Source organism: Carassius carassius, chromosome 16 (genome assembly GCF_963082965.1).
Source record: "Carassius carassius chromosome 16, fCarCar2.1, whole genome shotgun sequence".
NCBI classification, from domain to species: Eukaryota; Metazoa; Chordata; class Actinopteri; order Cypriniformes; family Cyprinidae; genus Carassius; species Carassius carassius.
This window is the reverse complement of record NC_081770.1, coordinates 15,018,804-15,040,200: the sequence shown is the minus strand read 5'-3', so window position 1 is coordinate 15,040,200 and position 21,397 is coordinate 15,018,804. Positions and strand designations below refer to the sequence as shown.

At 36.6% G+C, this 21,397-nt stretch overlaps 2 protein-coding genes across 5 annotated transcripts; both read right to left on the bottom strand.

The window, feature by feature from the left end:
- Positions 1–5,310: 5,310 nt before the first annotated feature.
- On the bottom strand, positions 5,311–8,846 carry LOC132159663 (tumor suppressor candidate 2-like). The gene is made up of 4 exons (XM_059569239.1): positions 8,683–8,846; positions 7,993–8,199; positions 6,537–6,657; positions 5,311–6,432 (listed from the first exon to the last, which is right to left on the bottom strand). The coding sequence occupies exons 2-4, from the start codon at positions 8,142–8,144 to the stop codon at positions 6,367–6,369; spliced, it is 339 nt and encodes a 112-aa protein (XP_059425222.1). The 5' UTR covers positions 8,145–8,199; positions 8,683–8,846; the 3' UTR covers positions 5,311–6,366.
- Positions 8,847–9,412: 566 nt separating this feature from the next.
- Positions 9,413–20,385, bottom strand: LOC132159662 (ras association domain-containing protein 1-like). 4 transcript variants are annotated; one of them, XM_059569235.1, is made up of 7 exons: positions 19,975–20,385; positions 16,631–17,190; positions 14,760–14,884; positions 11,344–11,448; positions 10,229–10,532; positions 10,025–10,140; positions 9,413–9,913 (listed from the first exon to the last, which is right to left on the bottom strand). In XM_059569235.1, the coding sequence occupies exons 2-7, from the start codon at positions 16,920–16,922 to the stop codon at positions 9,764–9,766; spliced, it is 1,092 nt and encodes a 363-aa protein (XP_059425218.1). In that variant the 5' UTR covers positions 16,923–17,190; positions 19,975–20,385; the 3' UTR covers positions 9,413–9,763. The 4 variants fall into 4 exon arrangements, with proteins under 4 accessions (XP_059425218.1, XP_059425220.1, XP_059425219.1 ...); XM_059569237.1 differs by having other exon boundaries at positions 16,631–17,105; XM_059569236.1 differs by lacking the exon at positions 19,975–20,385 and having other exon boundaries at positions 16,631–17,308.
- Positions 20,386–21,397: the final 1,012 nt, after the last annotated feature.

Sequence of the window (21,397 nt, the reverse complement as noted above, 5' to 3'; positions counted from 1 at the left end):
AAATATTTTTATAATATTATTTTAATGTTAATGGACATTTATTATTAATACTACAATTTATATTTATTAATTCCAAATATTTATTGTCATATTTTAGTATGTAGAGGAGCGGCCTGGACACTCGGCTAAAGAACTCCTTTCACCTTTTGACATGTTTCAGTCAACTTAACTAAAATAAACCCAAGGCAAGTATGTGAACATAAACACTTCTAGATATTGTTTTGAGTGAGCAATATTATAGACAGGGGACTCGTATTTTAGCTGGCAACAGACTGAAATTAAAAACACCTTGATGAGGGATTTGTTTCTTAGAAACACGCAGCTTTTCGCTTCACAGGATGGTAACTGATGAACTGGAGTGGTGTGGATTATTGGGTTAGCGGTGCAAAATGTTGTGGGCTCGATTCCCAGGGAACACGCATACTGGTAAAAAAATGTAAAGCCTGAATGCACTGGAAGTCGCTTTGGATAAAAGCATCTGCTAAATGTAAACAAACTCATCTGCATCTTGGATGGCCTGAGAATGAGTAGATCTTCGGCAAATCTGAATTTCTGGGTGAACTACTCCTTTAAAGTCACATACACTTTCACTGACTTGTTTCCTGTGTCAGTGAATGGGATGAGTACACATATTCCCCAGCTCCTCTCCCGGGCCCCATGACTCTGTTGATCAGGACAGTCACGGTTGGGAAGGGAAGGAAGGTCACTGGCACCAGCAGGACATGGACGCCTTGCAGAGCAAGAATCAGGCAGCAGTGCATCAAATCCGAACATTCACGGTACCCAAAGACACATCATTAGAAAGGGCTGCGTGAATTTTTCTAAACAATGGCATTATGAAAAAAGAAACAGGCATTTTGGGGGATGCTTATTTTCTATGTTACAAACTTACCATAAAGCAAAATGTATATGCTTAAAGAATATTTACGGCACAACTGAGAGTTTGGAACATTCCTGCTCGCATGAGATACATGAACGCTGTTGCCTAATGAGCCTGAGGTTTCAGTTATTGAGACTCATCTGAGAGCGATTAAGTAGAGGACCGGTTGGTGTTGATGGATCAGCCCTGCGCACACTCTCAACAGCTGTGCTCCGACTGAAACACTACAGTACTGCATTCTGCAAACCATTAAAATCATACCTGAAACAGTGTACAGCTGGGATATTATAGCGAACTAAAAAACATAAAAAAACTACATTTTTGTTAACTGGAATAAACATTAATAAAACCTATAATAGCATCTCGGTGATCCAAAAGTAACACTGGTGTGCGATATGTTTTAATTTGGCAAATTCGTATGAGTTTATTATATGTTTTCTTATGACTTTGCTAATGCACATTGGGGGGTGAGTTAATGGGCTCATCTTCATGCTTGATTTTTATTACAAATTGTATATTTTCCTTTGATCACATTGTAAAAACTGGTTGGCATACTTCACAGTTTAGGCTATAGTAATGGTAATGATGTTTTCACCTACCAGTAAACATCCAACCGTAAAAGTGTAATTCTCTCAGTGTCATTTAACACATTTGACCAAGTTGTAATTCAATTCTTTTCAAAATCTGCACAGAAAAGTTTTAATTTCAATCATATTGTATAACATACAAGTGTTGTGCACTGTAACATCGGTATGAAATTAAGTGCAAATTGAATCTGTAAACCACTGGAAGAAACTCTCTTCTAATGCTAAAAGCAGCTGTGCAGCTGAGATGGAGGGAAGCATCTATGTTGTTATTCTGCGTCAGTTCATACGTGGGAGTTTTGATTGCAGATCTGGGATATGAAATTGTTTCAGATGCACTGGAGTAGTTTGAGTAACTCATATGATAGAGATTATGAGGCTCCAGGCACAGCAGCTAAAAGTCATCACAGCTCATTTTTGGTGTCTCCAAGGAAATCGCAGCTAATCTTCGGAAAACCAAGTGGGAATAAACGTCCCCAATTAGGACTATGGGTGGGTCTGAGACCATGGCTCTTTAAAGATGGAATCATGGACATGGAATGAAGATTTGTTACAAAATCAATGTCATAAAAATTAAAAATACTCAACATGTTATCTGCTTGCTAAAAAAAGTGGTTAATACCTCATCGCTATGTGGTAACTTGTTCTGAGTGGTTGCTAGGTGGCTGTTCTGGATGGAGTCAGTAAATCCCACCCAAAGTGTCTATGATTGGAATTATTCACTCAATTTATCACTTACAACAAGCCAACATGATAGGACAAATAATTAATGTTTGTAGCACAAGTGGTGTAAAACACTTACACCGTTTTAATACTTAATGCCTCTGACCTAAGAGAAACCAGTGCACAACCATCAGTGTTGCCAACTAACTAATTTTCAGAGAAAGTTGCAAACTTAAGGTTGATTTGTTGCTAAAAGATGTTGTGATGTCATTTTGGGATAACGTCACTGCGTAATCATGACGCAAAACTGTCACATCAAATCTCAGCAAAAGACAAACAAACAAATAAAACAGGTAATTTAGATGTCTTTGTAAAATAATATTCCTAATATATTATTAAAATATAACTTTTTTTTCAATACATTGTATTATTGAACGCTTGCACATTTTCAATTACAATTAAAAGATATTTAATAGATTGTAAACTAGAAACTACACATTTTCAACAATTATGCTTAAAGCTGTGTTTTAAGTAGTTAAAATGCTACACTCTGAGAAAAGTCTGTAAAAACGGCACAATCTGCTACGTTAATTTGGAAGAATTGTCTGTATTTTATTTTATTTTTTTACCTGCATTATAAATTACGCACTGTGTTTTCGGGTTACAGGGTTACAATGGATAATGTCCTGGAAAATTACTAGTATCGTTTCCATTTTCCTTACAGTGTACTAACTGATCAACAATCACAGGTACAAGCTACTAACAAAGAGCATCATAAATTAACAATTATTAAATTATTATTAAATTCAACAATTGCAAATAACCGCTAACTCAATTCATGTGATATGTCAATGTCAAAGTCACCTTTATTTATATAGCGCTTTAAACAAAATACATTGCGTCAAAGCAACTGAACAACATTCATTAGGAAAACAGTGTCAATAATGCAAAAATGATAGTTAAAGGCAGTTCATCATTGGATTCAGTTATGTCATCTCTGTTCAGTTAAATAGTGTCTGTGCATTTATTTGCAATCAAGTCAACGATATCGCTGTAGATGAAGTGTCCCCAACTAAGCAAGCCAGAGGCGACAGCGGCAAGGAACCGAAACTCCATCGGTGACAGAATGGAGAAAAAAAACCTTGGGAGAAACCAGGCTCAGTTGGGGGGCCAGTTCTCCTCTGACCAGACGAAACCAGTAGTTCAATTCCAGGCTGCAGCAAAGTCAGATTGTGCAAAAGAATCATCTGTTTCCTGTGGTCTTGTCCTGGTGCTCCTCTGAGACAAGGTCTTTACAGGGGATCTGTATCTGGGGCTCTAGTTGTCCTGGTCTCCGCTGTCTTTCAGGGATGTAGAGGTCCTTTCTAGGTGCTGATCCACCATCTGGTCTGGATACGTACTGGATCCGGGTGACTGCAGTGACCCTCTGATATGGACACAGACTGGATCTGGTGGCCACGGTGACCTCGGAACAAGAGAGAAACAGACAAATATTAGCGTAGATGCCATTCTTCTAATGATGTAGCAAGTACATAGGGTGTTATGGGAAGTGTTTCCGGTTCCGGTTTACCTAATTAATGCAGCCTAAAAATCCTTTAACGGATTTGGATAATAAAAGCATATTAGTATGTTATGTGTATGCCAGGTTAAAGAGATGGGTCTTTAATCTAGATTTAAACTGCAAGAGTGTGTCTGCCTCCCGAACAATGTTAGGTAGGTTATTCCAGAGTTTGGGCGCCAAATAGGAAAAGGATCTGCCGCCTGCAGTTGATTTTGATATTCTAGGTATTATCAAATTGCCTGAGTTTTGAGAACGTAGCGGACGTAGAGGATTATAATGTAAAAGGAGCTCATTCAAATACTGAGGTGCTAAACCATTCAGGGCTTTATAAGTAATAAGCAATATTTTAAAATCTATGCGATGCCTGATAGGGAGCCAGTGCAGTGTTGACAGGACCGGGCTAATATGGTCATACTTCCTGGTTCTAGTAAGACCTCTTGCTGCTGCATTTTGGACTAGCTGTAGTTTGTTTACTAAGCGTGCAGAACAACCACCCAATAAAGCATTACAATAATCTAACCTTGAGGTCATAAAGGCATGGATTAACATTTCTGCATTTGACATTGAGAGCATAGGCCGTAATTTAGATATATTTTTGAGATGGAAAAATGCAGTTTTACAAATGCTAGAAACGTGGCTTTCTAAGAAAAGATTGCGATCAAGTAGCACACCTACCTAGGTTCCTAACTGATGACGAAGAATTGACAGAGCAACCATCAATATGTGTACTGCTAGGCATCTTTGGTTTCCTCTTTTTGTGTAATTTGGATAGAAAATGGTGCTTTTTTATTGTCTGAATAACTTCAAAAGTTGGCAAATAAATTTTAAAAATGGCTCAATTTGATGCTAGGTGCTTTTGGAAGAAAATTAGCTAGGGTAATATGAAAGGTTGCTAAATTTGGCAACACAATTGCTAATTTGCCAATACTGAAACGGAGGACAACTACCGCGGCGTTGAAAAGGGGAGGAGCTAGATAAAGTCTACTTTAGCGTCGATCAACGCATGCTAGCGTTCTGTTTAAACCAGGATGCATTCTTCAGCATTCAGTGTTTTCATCATTCATCAGTTCGAAAAGAAGACGTTTTTAAAGTGATTACAAAAATGTTATCACAGATCTCTATTATAGATCAGTGGTTGTTATCGTAATAGTTGTACTCGTCCTTACTGTCATACATGATTATTAAAACTTGATCGTCCTTTGTTTTAAGTTTGTATGTGACTTTAGTGTAAGCTTCAGTGTTAGCCATTTGTTCAAATCTCTTCAAGCAATAATGAGGCTTGATTTAGCAATAATCCTATAAATATGACTTCCCTCATGTCCAAATGATTTTTCCTGAGCTTCTGCCAGTGCTTCAGTTCAGCTCAGAGATTTTCATTGCTGGAAAACAGTCTTCGTAATAATAAGAGTTTCCTACAGCAGAAAATAGCAAGCTCTTTTGTTTGTGGGTGGAACATTGTTAATGAAACCAGGCAAAGGTTGATTTTAGTCCTGTGGAAAGAACAGGAGAGCTCGAGTAGAGGACCGTTGAGAAAAATAGACCACACGAGGGAAAGACAGTCAACTGGCAGAGAGATAAAATAGCTTTAAGTTTTTGAATAATACATTTTGTGTAAGAAGAAATAAGAAAAATAGAATTTTACTTTTAAGTCATGCTGCAAAAAGGGTTCAAATGATGTCAGTTTCTATACATAGCATTTTATGTAATATTCAATAGTAGGAATAATTTAAACATTTTTAGACAATGCCTATAGTGATATTTCAATTTAGCAGATTTATATAATATAATAGCCCTTCTTTTCCACTCAAATCCACATAGAATCTGGTTCACCTACATTTCCACTTGATATTCTGTTTTGCTACTGAATAACATCGAGACAAACACATTTTTATGTGCATTCATACGTGGTATTTTCTTTAATGCCATCTGATCCTTTAAACTCTAATAAATAACGACAGAAACAACAGTGAGAAGAGGGCGGGGCTTCCCCCAGTGACTGGCAGCACTGTGTTAGTCAAGAGACTCAACCGTCCAATCAAGGAGCAGCAGCAATTCCATCATCCAATCAGCATTCAAACAAATCAAAGCATAGTAAACAGCCATTGATTCTCTTCTACTGGCTGAAAAGAAAGCAGAATGGGGTCTATAAGGAACTACATGCAAAATCCAGGCTGTAGTTTTGCTCACGATTGTACTAACCCAGGTTTATTTCTACGAACATCGCATCCTTATGATCTGTGGAGCTCTGATGTTACACAATAGCCATGAATTACAGCATTCAAATGCAACCTTATCGTTCCGAGGGCTTCTTCGAAAATTCTAAACGGAACGTTCTAGAAGGGTCCTCCAGAGTCCTTCATGATGTGCTTCTGATAAAAGTCGAACATCGCTAAATATTCCCTAATTTCTATGGTCACATACAAACAAACATACACTCATATACAAACCACACTTCGTGTCTTGGCCATACAGCCCATAATAGTTATCATGTGGAGGATTATGGGAAAACAAAGAGTCAGGACATCATTGTCAGGCCGCAGCCTCTTCTCAGTCAAACAGCCAGAGCGTCTCGCGGCTTGTTTGCCAGGAGTCCACATACACACGTCAAGCCCTTCCGAACACAAGGGGGCGCTACACAGCAAGCGTGTCTGGGATCCAGCGGGCGGTCACCAACAGCATCAAACTTCACAGATGACGACCGGAAAATCGAAGTGGATACAAGGGTGATCCAACTTGATGATTCCCTATGGAAAAATGTGAAAAAAAAATTTATCGTTATCACAGAATTGTCATTTCAATTCAATTCAATTCAAACACACTTTCGCAAAACACTCCCATGCTGATTTACCTGAGGTATGAGATTCTTGTGGATTCGTTTTAGTTTGGCTTTCTTGCGGCCATTTTTCGTTACTAATGTTTCTTCGTAAAACTCGTGGGCCAGGTCGCCATCCTCATCGAAGTACAAAGAGCTAAAAAACATGAATAACGTTACAAGTTGAAACATATGTATGCAAAGTATAATACACTTTACAAGTATAAAGGCCTCTTCACATCAATAATAATAACTACATTAGCGTTCATTCACACCGACGCACAATGACTTTTTCTCTTTATTATAATCATGAGCTGAGTTTTTGTCATCTGCCGCTTTAAATGTTTGAGTTCTTAAAAGCAGGATTGAATCTGATTGGCTGTCGTCAATGATTCTATCATTCATTAGCCGGAAAAAAAAAACATTCTGAAAATGATTCCAACAATTTCGTTCCTCTGTGTCATCATTGTTAGAATTATGGAGCCTCAGAGATGTAGAATATTAAAACTTCATAGGTATAGTTATTGCTCTTGGTCTGAAAGGCCAGAATGGGATTTTTTATATAATTTTTCAATGTAAACATGCACTAAACGAATGTGTTTTGTATTGCAACGCGTGACACACCAATTATTTAATATTGACTTTCACATAATTATATATATATATATATATACACACATATACATATATATATACACATCTATATACACATATACATATATATATATAAATAAATTTAAGATTTGGAGAAATATATATAAATCAGTTGACCTCTAATGAAAAATCTGTGTTTTCTTAATTACATTTTAAAGGTTTACTATTAAATAAATAAGTGAGCATTTTAAGTTTTGTAATAGGTGCGTATGAGCCCCTCAGTTGTCCTCAGTCACAGTGTGAAAAGATGGATCTGAAAATCATACAGTCATTGTTGCAAAGGGTTCAAATATGCAAAAGATGCAGGAAAACCAAAGACTTTGTGGGACCTGAAGGATTTTTCTGAAGAACAGCATGCAGTTTTACTGTTCAAAACAAACAAGAGACTGTGAATTCAACTATTGTTGTCTCTTTCGGACTATATGTAAACATGTTTTAGGCGAAATATCTTTCTATAATACACATATTGTATGAACGCTCTAATCTTGGTAAAATAATTAACATTTTGCAGATACAACAAATTTGATGTAATATATTGTACTGTAGATACAGAGAATTTAAATTTTTATTTAGTAAGTAGTCACAAAATAAGAGGAGTAATGTATAGTCAGCCGGTCAAGGTTTATTTTGGAATAATGTATCCTAGTTAGTGTACTTTATCCTTTACTTAACACTGAAGGTTCAGCTACCTCAGTGACTGTCAACAGTTTGAAAAGGTAACTTTCAAGAACGTGTGTGTTTCAGACGATCTGTTTCTTGTTGTCAGTGTATGTGTCACGTGGGTCCAGTGGTGCTGTCAGAAATCGAGTCACATGCCAGGAGCTGTGGTTATATTTACCTCCTCCTGGTAAACACGAATGGGGTGGCATTTCGGACACTGCGCACCCGGGCCAGGCTCTGCTCCTGGCCGTCTTTTACAGGCTCATCTCCTCCACCTGAACCTGAGAAGGGCCAATAGCCTTTACCTTTAGAGCCGCTGCCGCCCATCATGGGCTGAGGAACATTCTCCTCCCGCTCGGGTCACACTCGGGATGCCCCTACAGCTCTGAGGAAGAAACAATAAACTGTTATTGAGCTCACACTGTTAAACATTGACCTATTTGATGTCATGAATCTGATAATGTCAGTCATGATGAAATATGGCTACTTTTTATGCCATGGGAAACCCGTGAGCTTTGCTTTCCCACTAAAACTCTTCATTGAAGGAAATTCATTCTAAGTTGTCTTAAAATCTTAATAAGTGACATTTTATATAATAGGTTATGCAACAGAAATTTTCACCTTCAGCATTAAAAAAGATGACAGATTGTGTTTGACAGCCAAATAACTTACCTAAAACAAGATTTAAAGTTCTTAGACCTAATTAATCAAACATGATTGCATGCAAGTATTGTTATTAATTAATTCATTAATTTTCTAATAGTCTAAATTGATGTGGCTTTCATGCTAATGCGGCTAACATCATAATGACCTACAACAATTGAGTTTAAAACATAAAATAATTCACGTGTATAACGATGACACTTACTTGTATTAAGTCTCCTGGTGTTAAATGAAGCAGGGCAGTGGAAATAACGCGGATTGACGCCGGTTTGAACAGATTTATTGAGTGTGTAAAGTCACTCACAAAAGAACCGCTGCATCAGATCAGAGTGAATCAAGACACGCTCAGCCAAAACCGGAAGTTACATGTGACGGTGAGAGAACTGACAAAATAAAGGCTCAAGATTTATTTGTAGAATAAAAGTATTTTTTTTTCTAGTCACATTTTTTATTATCATAATATTTCGTCTTACTGTCGCTTGATTTTTATTTTTTAAAGCCATTATATAATCAAAACAAAGATTTTGAGACCATTTATCTTTATTTAACCAAAATTATACAAATAAATCATTTTGAATCAAAATTATCGCTTTCTTAATTACATGTTGGCACTGTAAAGTATTCTTTTCTCAAATAGAGAATGTTTTGGAATCTAAATGATTTCCCTTTTCACTTATGTAACAGAAGTGCTTAGTTTCATCATCATTATTAAATGTATTTAATTACATTTATGTTTTTAACTTAAAAGTCTGTAATTTATTGGCTCCTGCACACTACAAAAACAGTTTTCAAAATTTCAAAGGGGAAAATATTTTATTTAATTTCACTTAATTTACAGTAAATATCCAACATATACATGGGTGCTTCAATATCTGACAAGTATTGTATCACTAAAGTGTGTTATTTTAATAGACATTCAAATAACCCCCCCCCCCCTCTATTACATGTATAAATGATGCTAAAAATACTCTATAATCTGCTTTGATGCATTTCATTCACCACAGACGACCATCTGTGGCCCACACTGGAATGATGTCACTCCACACCTGGATCTACAGCTACGACCGCAGCATTTCTTCCACTCAGTTTAACGTCACACTCCTCTCACGCTCACCAGTCACGCTTAAACACACACTTCTCGTCTCTCTCGCTCTCATTTCCCTTTGACCTCTGAGCCGTCTCACATTCAGAGCAGGACAAAGGTTTCTTCCACACACTCTCTGGATTCAAACAGTACGCTGTCTTCTTGTTTTCTCTCGTTTGTGAGGTATAAGAAGCAGCTTGTTTCAGCCCGGCGTGCTGAAGTTCTTAAGAGCTTCTTTCATCTTGTCTCTGGCCAGAGCGTAGCGCCGCACGATCTGCCGCACGTGATCCTCCTCCTCCCGCTGCAGGATGCGCAGGAAGTTCTGTAGTTCAGGAAAACTGAACGCGTCCCACTGCCAGAAGAAACAACATCTTGTTCATCCCTCAAATGTGCATTAAAAAAACTAGCATATTTAAATTGGTACTTTTTCAGAGGACTTCCAGTCAGAAGGTTGTGTACTCACATTGACTTCCCCCGTTTCATTCTCTTTAAGGACTAAGCTGAGGACTTTCTCGTTGGGTCCAGCACACAGGCGCAGGAAAAGCGGACGTTCGTCATCTGCTAACTTTCTTAAGTACACTATAAAGAGAAAGAAAACATGAAATGTGTTATTTGATAATGTATTTATTGTTTCCTGTAAGGATGGATGTTGAGAAGATCTCCACACCTTGATTGTGTCGCTCGCTGCGTTCAAACAGTGAGAACTTGGCTGGATTGTCCACCACGGTGAACTTCCTCAGCAGCGCCTCGATGACCTCTCTGCTGCGCGTGCTGGAGCTGATGTGCAGGTGTTTGACCGTGTCTCTGGGCAGGTAGAATGAGGTGCGCTGCTTCAGGGCTTTGTCTTCCTGACAACTGTCATCCCGTCCCGAGGAGGAGGAGGAGGACATGCTCCGGGGAGGAGGGAGAGACACGGGCCGGGCCAGCTTGAACTGGACCTTTATGAAGCCAGTGTAAGATCCATCACGGTTCTGAGGGGAGGACCACAAACATTTTTACTCTGAAGCTTAACACTTACAGCAAATACCACAAATATATAAAATAGCTAAGTGTAACTAATATAATACTATATATATTATATTTATATATTATTACATTTATGTATTAATACAATGATTACAATACGAACACCACAAAGTAAATTATGTATAACGATTTTTTAAATAAATTATGTATTTTATATATAAGAAATAGTATTGATAATTAGTAATGTCACATTACTGTATGTAATTATATTTATTTTTATATTATAATTGTGTAATTACACTTGCGTAATTGCATGCAAGTAACCCTAAAGCACCATTCACACCAATAATTTTAAAGATAACAATATTAGCATCCACACCAGCGAATGATATCATCTGTTTATTATAAGCGCACGCTTGTCTGCCGCTTTAAATTCTCCAGCTCGTTACAGCAGGACTGATTCTGATTGGCTGTCAATGTTTTTAACCCTTCATCAGCTGGAAAAAGTCCTTCTGGAAGAGATTCCAACGATATCGTTTCTCCGTGCTTTTATCGTTATAGCTGTAGTGTGGACTCTGCTATTCTTTATTATCGAGAATGATTTTTTGAACTATATCTTTATCGTTTTCTTTATAGTTATCATGCTTGGAGTGAACGGGCCTTAAGACGAACCCTTATATTAACCATAACCATATATAGGAAGCACATGTAGTTAATATTACTCAGTACTTAAATATATTATTACACTGTAACAAGGACACATTTACATAAAGTGTAACCTATATTTACATCTTTAACACTGAAAGATTTCTTTACCAGAACCATGAAGAGGTTACTGTTGACCTGAGCGTTGTATTCTTTGACTTTCTGTTGTATTTCACTGAGGGTCAGCTCCTGGTTCCTGCAGTCCACCGGCTCATCCTGTGGGACAAGAAGACATGAGCATCAGATGACCACAAGAGGACGGCAAAGACACTTAAACCGACTCAGAGTGGCTGATGTATTCCTCAAGATACTACATTTACATTTAGCAGACAATAAAAGAGCAATGATATAACACAACTTGACCACTTGTCCAAAACACTGATATATTGATATTTATGGGTTTTTCTGAGGATAATATAACCTTTCAATAAAGAGAAGAACCTTGTCTAAAACATGTCTGACTCTTATGCAACTTAACAACAATAGCTGGTTGTGTTCGTAGAGCAGAACAATCTCAGTCTGACTCCAAGGCAAAAAGTGAGTTTGAAACAGTCTTTCAGATCCAGCTGGATGCCTTTACTCACACTCACCGAGAAAACAACCCGCCCTCATCCACAAATAGCAGGCAGGAAGTGGAAACACAAACACACACACACACACACTCACTCACTCACTCACACACACACACACAAACACACACACTCATGTCGACTCTAAATGCTTTCAGATTTCAGTCAGTTCATTACCTCTGAAACTTCACACGTGTAAAACATTATATTCCTTCATTTGAGAGCCAAAAAGTAGTTTTATTTATCATTTGTATCGTATTTATTATATATTTATAATATGTAATAACTACTTAAATTGTTTTTAAATTTGTAAAGCTGTACTGTGAAACGTACCATATATATTGAAATAAATATTCAGTTTAAATAGTTAATTAATATGTAATTTAATAAACACGTACTCTAGGCCTATAATAAATACAATTACAGCTTTTATCTAAAAAAATATAGCCTATTTTAAATGGGATAAGACGAACTCCACAAAAATTTGGTTTTTAGCATCACTAAAACAATACATAAAGTTTTTCACTGATGTCACATAAAGAAAAATAAATCTGGTCCAGTTTTATCTTTGAATAAAAAGCTGGTTTCATGATTAGTATTTAAGGTTTAATTAAGAATCAAGTTTTTAAATTGATTATGTGCTACCAAAGTCCTTTTTATAAACTGTCTCTGGTGCTACTCAGCATGACATCATCTAAAGAAGAGGAAACCCCCCCAGCGCGTCATTTAAAACAAACACGCACGCGCGCGCGCATCGGATTTCCGTTAACATTAGTTCAGTTTCCCCCGTTCGAACTGGCCTATAAAGTCGCGAAGCCGCCTAAAAACGCAAAAATAACGCACAAGGACGGTCAATATTGTATTTTGTATGACCATGAACCACTGTCTTACTTTTTCCTTGCGTCTTCTGGTCTTTCTGAGTGAGGTGCGCGCGGTGTAGAACTGCTCGAGCTCGTGCTCGGAGTCGCTCTGGCTGCAGTATCCGCTGCTCGCGCTGCTGCCCCACGTCATGTCCAACCGTTCGCAGTCCGTCATTATTATCAAACCGAAATCGAGCGCACCGGGTCTGCGCGTTAACTTCCGCTGTGTCTAAGGAGGATGATGTGGCTGTCTGATAGACCTCGTGCAACCGGGAAGCAACCGTTAGGCGTGATTTGAAACCCCACCCTTCTACTGAGCCCCGCCCCCGGGAGTTTACGGCACACAGACTCCTCCCACAATCCAGTCCTGCCCCTCCCCCTTAAACCCCGCAGAACAATGGAAGATAAGATTGCTGTTTAAAACATGTTTACAATTTCGTTTTTAAATATTTTCTAATCAATAAAAATATAATTACACCTACTTATATTGATATAATAATTATTACAGTAATATATTTGTAATATATTACAAATATATAATGTATTTTAAATAGTGTTTATAATAGTAAATAATAGTATGAATATATTTTAAATAAGAACATTTATTATTGTTGTTGCTGTTTTTATTATATCCATTAGCAATTTGCTAAACTACATAAAAAATTACATATAGTATGACATTTATTTTAAATAGTACATTTATAATTAATAATAGTATAAATGTACTTTATATACGGTATATATATATATATATATATATATATATATATATATATATATATATATATATATATGTATATATATATACTATCAAGCATATACAGTTATTATTATCCACAATATTACTAATTTATAGAATAAATAAATATTACATCTACATATAATTACACATAAATTATAAAAAATAATTACATACAGCAATATTTATTATACAAATATATAACATTTATTTTAAATAGAACATTTATAATAGTAAATAATACTATAAATGTATGTTTAAATATGTTTATACTCTTATGTATATAAAAGGTATATTTAATAATAACAATAATAATAAACACTTATATATCAATAATATTATTATTAATAATAATAATTATATCCAATATTATAAAAATTAACAAACATTTGATATGACAGAAAAGTTGTGAAACAAACAAACAAATCACTTAATCAATACTGCTGAAAATTAAAAATATAATTTACATAAAATTATAAAATAATGAAATACATGTAAAATTAAAATAAAGTTTATTACATGCAATTAACATTTACATTAAATTATACACTCATGATAGTAAATAACAGTATAAAAATATTTTACATTATTATGCATATCAAATACATATAATAATAATAATTACTATTATTATTACAGGCATAATTGCTGGGTTTCAGGAGGATATATACATATATAAATATTTCATAATTCTATGCCATCTGCATAAAATGTGCGGCTGGAAAAAGCCTCGTGAGTATTTAAGGATTTGTAGTATAAGAAAAACCATCAACCAAATGTTGCATTGCCAAATGAGATTTTAAGATGATCTGCACATTTGTAATTAGATAAGAACTCCCTTGTGAAGCAGCAGTGACTTGAGCTGCTTACTTCATTCACCCAGCTGTCACCATATCACTCTCAATCCATAACTCAACACACACTCACTTACACTGAAAATCAGTAGCAGATCCCTCCTTCACTGTGACTAGAACCTTCCATTATTATCTAAACAATAGCTCATTATAAACCAAATATCCCATGCAACTTTAAATATACAGACATGGTTAATAAATTCCACATTTTCAGAAAACATAAAAAAATAAATCAGTCTGAGATGTCAGGATAGTAGATGTATTTGCATTTCAAAAGCTAAAGCGTAAGCAGCTGCTCCTCTGCAGCGCTGTCGTAAATTGCGCGTATGCAGCACGGTAATAAACACACGCTAATGGCATCTGGTGCATTGAGACGCTGCTCTACGTCTAGCGACAGATGACAGGGTGGAACGATTTCATTAGGTTTAAATGTAATGTCTGTGCACATCTCTGATTTACACTGACTAGTAAACTCTCCTCTGTATGGTGTTAGTAGTTCGCTCACCACATTAGTGTCCGTCTCAATCGTGTCCTCGCAGTAGTTTAGTTGTTCACCGACGGCGTCGCAGTTCAAGCTGCAGTCCAGTTGAATGAAGGGTTGACAGCGGTAGTGACAAGTGTAACTACAGTCTAAAAAACAGAAATGTTCATTCATTCATTCACAGAGCCAAACCACAAATACTTAGAAATTTAGCTGTTTTGAAGTATACGGGTAAAGAAACTGTTGACGGTAGCCACTGACTTCTATAGTATGAAAAATAATACTATGGAAGCCAATGGCTACTGTCAGCTTTTGGTTGCCAACATTTTTCTAAATATCTTCTTTTGTGTTCAACAGAAGAAATAAACTCTTTCTGGTTAGAAACCTGAGGATTGAGTAAAGGATGACGGAATTTGATTTTTTGGGTGACTGTCCCTTTAAATACAGTTCTACATTCACAGAGCTGCAGATTAAGAGATCAAAAGTATGTTTTTTGGTGGCACAAACTGAACCTTTGACAGAGAGGTCAAGCGTTTCCAGTCCAGAAGGGTCTGAATGTACAGCGCCGCCTGCTGGTCATGCTGATGTATATTCTGGGTTACTTGATGAATAAATCATCCATCTGTGGTCTGGTTTCGACTGACCCATTTTTCTCAAGGCCTTACGAAGTGTAAACACAGTGCTGTTTATGATCGTTTTACTATTTGATCACCAATTATGAAGCAAGAGAAATAAGGAAACTATATATTTTTTACCTTTTCTTAAGAAAATGTGGGTAGTACTTGCAAGTCTCACTGTTATAACACCAAAAGATATTCTGGGATGTTGCCAGAGAATTGCTAAAGTGTTTAAGGTGGTTGCTAAAGCATTCATTTATGAATTAATGCAGTTATTTATGCATTTATTTATTTTCTCTTTACTATTTTTGTTCTTTGTTTTCTATATTGTATCTGTTCTGTTGTTTGTTTATGCAGGTTTTTTATTGAAATACATTCGAAGTCAGTTGCACATATTTTAACAACTAATCTGCATGCCATTCATTTATTTATTCATTTTTCATAATGAAACAATTCAATTAAACACACAATTCAGGTATTAAACTATTTATTGAATTTATTAATTGTTTATTATGCATTTATTTTAGTGCTTAATCACAATTAATTGCATCCAAAATAAGTTTTTGTTCATAATATAATATATATATATGTGTGTGTACTGTGTATATTTACTATGTATATATTGAAGACACAAACACAGTATATATTTTGAAAATATTTACATTCATATCATTTATATTATATAAATATATTTAATATAGAAACACAACATATTTTTCTTAAATATATACATGTATGCATGTGCATTTATACAGACATAATAAATAAACAAAGTACACACACATATATTATGTATGCAAAAACGCTTATTTTGGATGCGACTGATCGTTGTCCAGCCCTAATTTCTTTATAGATTTACATTGTAGTAATACATGTATTAGTATTTTTTATTTGCCTATTCTATTTGCATTATTACATTAAATTAACTGCATGAATTTTAACATCTAATCTGTATGAGGTTATTTAATTTAATTATTGTATTTATGCATTTAAAGTATTTATGCTTATGTTGGATATTTATTTGCTATGTTTTGTGACTAACTTACCATAACTAAACTGACATTATTGACTGATTCCTCTTAAACTTTTTAACCATGTATTTACAACACACCCCCACACAATCTCTATCCAACATAGGACGCTTTCTGAACTGTCTGTTTCCCTGTCTAAACATCCTTTTCCTATTGACTCAAGCTCTCTGAGGGCCAGATTGTCTTGACAGCAGCAGAAGACAGACATGGCAGTGTAAATGTTCTCGATTATCTCCTAATGACTCACGTGTGCAGCGGAGGCTCTGGCGGTACAGGCCCCAGATGAACTCTCCGCAGAGGTCGCACCAGCTCAGCTGCGTCTGGCTGCAGGGCTGGAAGTCGTGTCCCCATCCCGGTTTACACGTCAGCCAGTCAGGGTCCTCCAGACGCACATGCTCCCCCACCATCCGCACCACCTTCTCTTTACTCCACCTGTCTAGAGTGGGCCCCGCGCCGGGTTGAGGGCCGCTAGGGGGCGCTAACTCGATGCGGTCATCCGGAGTCAAGTCCTGCAGTTCAATAAGCTCACATTTTGCCATATTGGGAACACAGGAGGCTGAAAAGCATGGCTCAGTAGGTCATGGGAGATGATTTGTAACTTCAGACCACTTCAGAGCGATCCTGTTAACGCCAAACCAGGCCGAAAGACTTCGGGTCTGGTTCTGATGTGTTTGCATATCCTGGCTCAGAACAAACATTGATCACTTTGTCGATCCTACAGTCTGAATATAAAAGAGATGATGGTTTTTTGATGAGTTTTCAGAAAGATGTCCTCTCAAGTCAGTTTTCAGCAGCATCTGGCTCAATCTAAGGAGAAACAACAGCGATTAGATTATGCTCTATATTGTGGTTCTGTATGCAAATGTGGACAGTTATAATCTTAGGACTCCATTAATGTGTTTTACTATCATATATATATATATATATATATACAACCCGAATTCCGGAAAAGTTGGGACGTTTTTTAAATTTTAATAAAATGAAAACTAAAGGAATTTCAAATCACATGAGACAATATTTTATTCACAATAGAACATAGATAACGTAGCAAATGTTTAAACTGAGAAATTTTACACTATTATCCACTTAATTAGCTCATTTAAAATTTAATGCCTGCTACAGGTCTCAAAAAAGTTGGCACGGGGGCAACAAATGGCTAAAAAAGCAAGCAGTTTTGAAAAGATTCAGCTGGGAGAACATCTAGTGATTAATGAAGTTAATTGATATCAGGTCTGTAACATGATTAGCTATAAAAGCTTTGTCTTAGAGAAGCAGAGTCTCTCAGAAGTAAAGATGGGCAGAGGCTCTCCAATCTGTGAAAGACTGCGTGAAAAAATTGTGGAAAACTTTAAAAACAATGTTCCTCAACGTCAAATTGCAAAGGCTTTGCAAATCTCATCATCTACAGTGCATAACATCATCAAAAGATTCAGAGAAACTGGAGAAATCTCTGTGCGTAAGGGACAAGGCCGGAGACCTTTATTGGATGCCCGTGGTCCTCGGGCTCTCAGACGACACTGCATCACTCATCGGCATGATTGTGTCAATGACATTACTAAATGGGCCCAGGAATACTTTCAGAAACCACTGTCGGTAAACACAATCCGCCGTGCCATCAGCAGATGCCAACTAAAGCTCTATCATGCAAAAAGGAAGCCATATGTGAACATGGTCCAGAAGCGCCGTCGTGTCCTGTGGGCCAAGGCTCATTTAAAATGGACTATTTCAAAGTGGAATAGTGTTTTATGGTCAGACGAGTCCAAATTTGACATTCTTGTTGGAAATCACGGACGCCGTGTCCTCCGGGCTAAAGAGGAGGGAGACCTTCCAGCATGTTATCAGCGTTCAGTTCAAAAGCCAGCATCTCTGATGGTATGGGGGTGCATAAGTGCATACGGTATGGGCAGCTTGCATGTTTTGGAAGGCTCTGTGAATGCTGAAAGGTATATAAAGGTTTTAGAGCAACATATGCTTCCCTCCAAACAACGTCTATTTCAGGGAAGGCCTTGTTTATTTCAGCAGGACAATGCAAAACCACATACTGCAGCTATAACAACAGCATGGCTTCGTCGTAGAAGAGTCCGGGTGCTAACCTGGCCTGCCTGCAGTCCAGATCTTTCACCTATAGAGAACATTTGGCGCATCATTAAACGAAAAATAGGTCAAAGACGACCACGAACTCTTCAGCAGCTGGAAATCTATATAAGGCAAGAATGGGACCAAATTCCAACAGCAAAACTCCAGCAACTCATAGCCTCAATGCCCAGACGTCTTCAAACTGTTTTGAAAAGAAAAGGAGATGCTACACCATGGTAAACATGCCCCGTCCCAACTATTTTGAGACCTGTAGCAGAAATCAAAATTGAAATGAGCTCATTTTGTGCATAAAATTTTAAACTTTCTCAGTTTAAACATTTGCTATGTTATCTATGTTCTATTGTGAATAAAATATTGGCTCATGTGATTTGAAAGTCTTCTAGTTTTCATTTTATTAAAATTTAAAAAACGTCCCAACTTTTCCGGAATTCGGGTTGTATATATATATGTAAATTAATTTCTTTAAGTAAGGACCCTTGATATATTTTGAACAGAATTAAATGTTTAGTCTGTCTTCTTTAAACATCAGACAGAAAGTCAACAAATGGGAATAAATGTGGATCTAACATTCCAGTGGGTTCGTGCAAACAGATCTGTCCTTTACACAACCACTTGACAGCATCTATCTGGAGGCTGATCAGTATGCGTGAGGAGGGATTTATTGCACTCAAGGGTGTTTTGGAACATTTTTGTTGTAGGGCACCTCTTTTGGCTACTGTCCCAATCCAGAGAACAGCCCTGAACAACCAACCATTAACAGAAAGAGGCACAAAACTGGGTCACAAGAGCATAGTGAATTAATAAATCATGAAATAGACAAAAAATAGTGAAGAATAGACCAGACCAGAACAGATTAGAATAGAATACCGGATAAAGATTAGATCTGAAAGCCTGTGCAACTAGCAAATGACTTGGGAAATAATGCAGATAATTAACTAAAAGAATAAGTAAATAAATAAATGCACCAATAAATGTGTGACTACTTACATAAATGTATAAATCTATAAATACATGCTTAAAAATAATAAATGAATAAATATATTTTACATTTAATTCATTTAATTAAAATCTTGTTAACAGATTACAGATCATGTGCTTAAAATGTGACTTCAAATGCATTTACTGCATAAATAAAATAAGTAATAAATAATGAATGCATAAATAAACAAATCAAGAGATTAGAATAGAAAATAAATGAACAGGATAAGAAAATAAATAAAAGCATGAATGCATGCATACAAAAATTATATATTAATACAACAACCAGATTAAAAACTAATGTGAAAATGTGTAGCAGCTATTCATTACAGACAAATAACAAATAAACAAATATAAGGAATTAATCTCTTGCAGATTAGATTAGCAGCCTGACGTCATTGAGAAAAAGCCTCCAAATTTCAGAAAGTAACGTTTCGCCTATATTTTGTCAAAGTCAGGTTACAGTTTCACTCATAATAGACCTCTTGTAGTAACTGTTTAAGAAGACAAACCTACCTTAAACCGAAGCAAGTCGCTAGTAATGGTCAGATTGACCGTAAACGCGTCGGTTTCTCAAATCCGCTCTTGCGTCTCAAATTAAGAGTTACTTAATCTGCGCGTTTGAGAGCAGATCACGCAAACGATCGCGCAAAACTAAGAAAACGTCTTCCATAACGCTCAAGCCTGAAGTGAAATCGATCCTCCACCGGCAGCGAGATGTTTCCTCAGAGATGTTTTCTCGTGATTCGCGCTCGCAGCCGTCAGTTTCTCCTCTGAACGCGCACCTTGTCCAGCACGACCGCTAGCGCGCGCTTGTGCGCATGTGCCGTAGGCTCAGATTAACGCTTAATCCGGCGCGATCTGTCCTAGTTTGAGCGGACATCGTTTCCTGAAATATTTGGTGGCCTCTTTGGTCTCATAACGCGAACCCCCGCCCGTTGGTCTATTTACAACGACCTTGTTTCAAATCAAACTCGCTCTTAAAGGGACAGAGCAGCCAAAAATGATTCACCCTCACGTCATCCGTTCCTCTGAGGAACGAAAGCACGATTTTTAGAACGCAGCTCTTTCCCGTTAAAGCGCGTGTGAAGTTTTGTAATTATGCATACGTGTTGGATATGACCTTAGGAAACTGAAAAATTGCAAATTAGAAGATCAGTTCTGTTTTCCCCGTGGGAAACTTTCACTGTATCGAAATCTAGTGCACTTAACTCGCTGTGCACTAGGAGTTGGCACACGTCCACAGGCTTGATGTAACTCTCATTCTGTCTTTTTCTCTGATAGCGGATGTCTTCTATCATCAGGAAGGGAGGTCTGGAGACCCAAAGGAGAAGATAAGGAGGCTTCTGTTCTCCGTTTAGGAGTCACAGGACACAGGGATTGGTCGTCAGTGTCTGATTTTGTTACATTCATTGCATTCACTGAGCCAGCTGTTCTCCCTAATATACGACTGTAACTATATTAGAGGCCAATGTTTTGATTCAGAAAAAAACCCCCAGTATGCAATTATTAAAACTTTAATAAAGAATATAAACTGTTTCGTTGCATGGGTCAATGCCAAGATGCATTTTGTGTACTCAAAAAAAAAAAAAAGATTTATTTTTTAGTGGTGTAACCTTCAAGTAAACCGGTATGAAGTAACTTTACTTGAATATGCACATTATTATTCAAATTTTCATTATTATGTTTTCAAGGAAGGTAAAAAAAAATAATCGAACCCTGCATTTATTGACTGAAAATCAATTAAATTAAAATAAAGCATAATATAAAATAAATATAATTTAAATAAATAAATCTAAATAGAAAGCACACAAAAACACGCTTTAAGGGTAAAAACATTAGTTACCGCATTTTTAATAAATAGGAGAAATAGTTAAAAATACAAACACACACACAGAAAAAAAATACATTTAAAGAAGGTTTTAATTAATCAATCAAA

Bases quoted from the DNA above. Each gene is read 5' to 3' on its own strand.
- LOC132159662 (XM_059569235.1), bottom strand. From the start codon at position 16,922: ATGGCAAAATGTGAGCTTATTGAACTGCAGGACTTGACTCCGGATGAC. The intron at 11,449-14,759 runs GTGAGCGAACTA...CTTGTCCCACAG, and splicing joins TTGAGACGGACACTAATGTG to GATGAGCCGGTGGACTGCAG. The intron at 10,141-10,228 runs GTGTGGAGATCT...TTCTCTTTATAG, and splicing joins CAGCGAGCGACACAATCAAG to TGTACTTAAGAAAGTTAGCA.
- LOC132159663 (XM_059569239.1), bottom strand. From the start codon at position 8,144: ATGATGGGCGGCAGCGGCTCTAAAGGTAAAGGCTATTGGCCCTTCTCA. The intron at 6,658-7,992 runs GTAAATATAACC...CATGTTTTTTAG, and splicing joins TTCGTGTTTACCAGGAGGAG to CTCTTTGTACTTCGATGAGG. The intron at 6,433-6,536 runs GTAAATCAGCAT...ATTTTTCCATAG, and splicing joins ACAAGAATCTCATACCTCAG to GGAATCATCAAGTTGGATCA.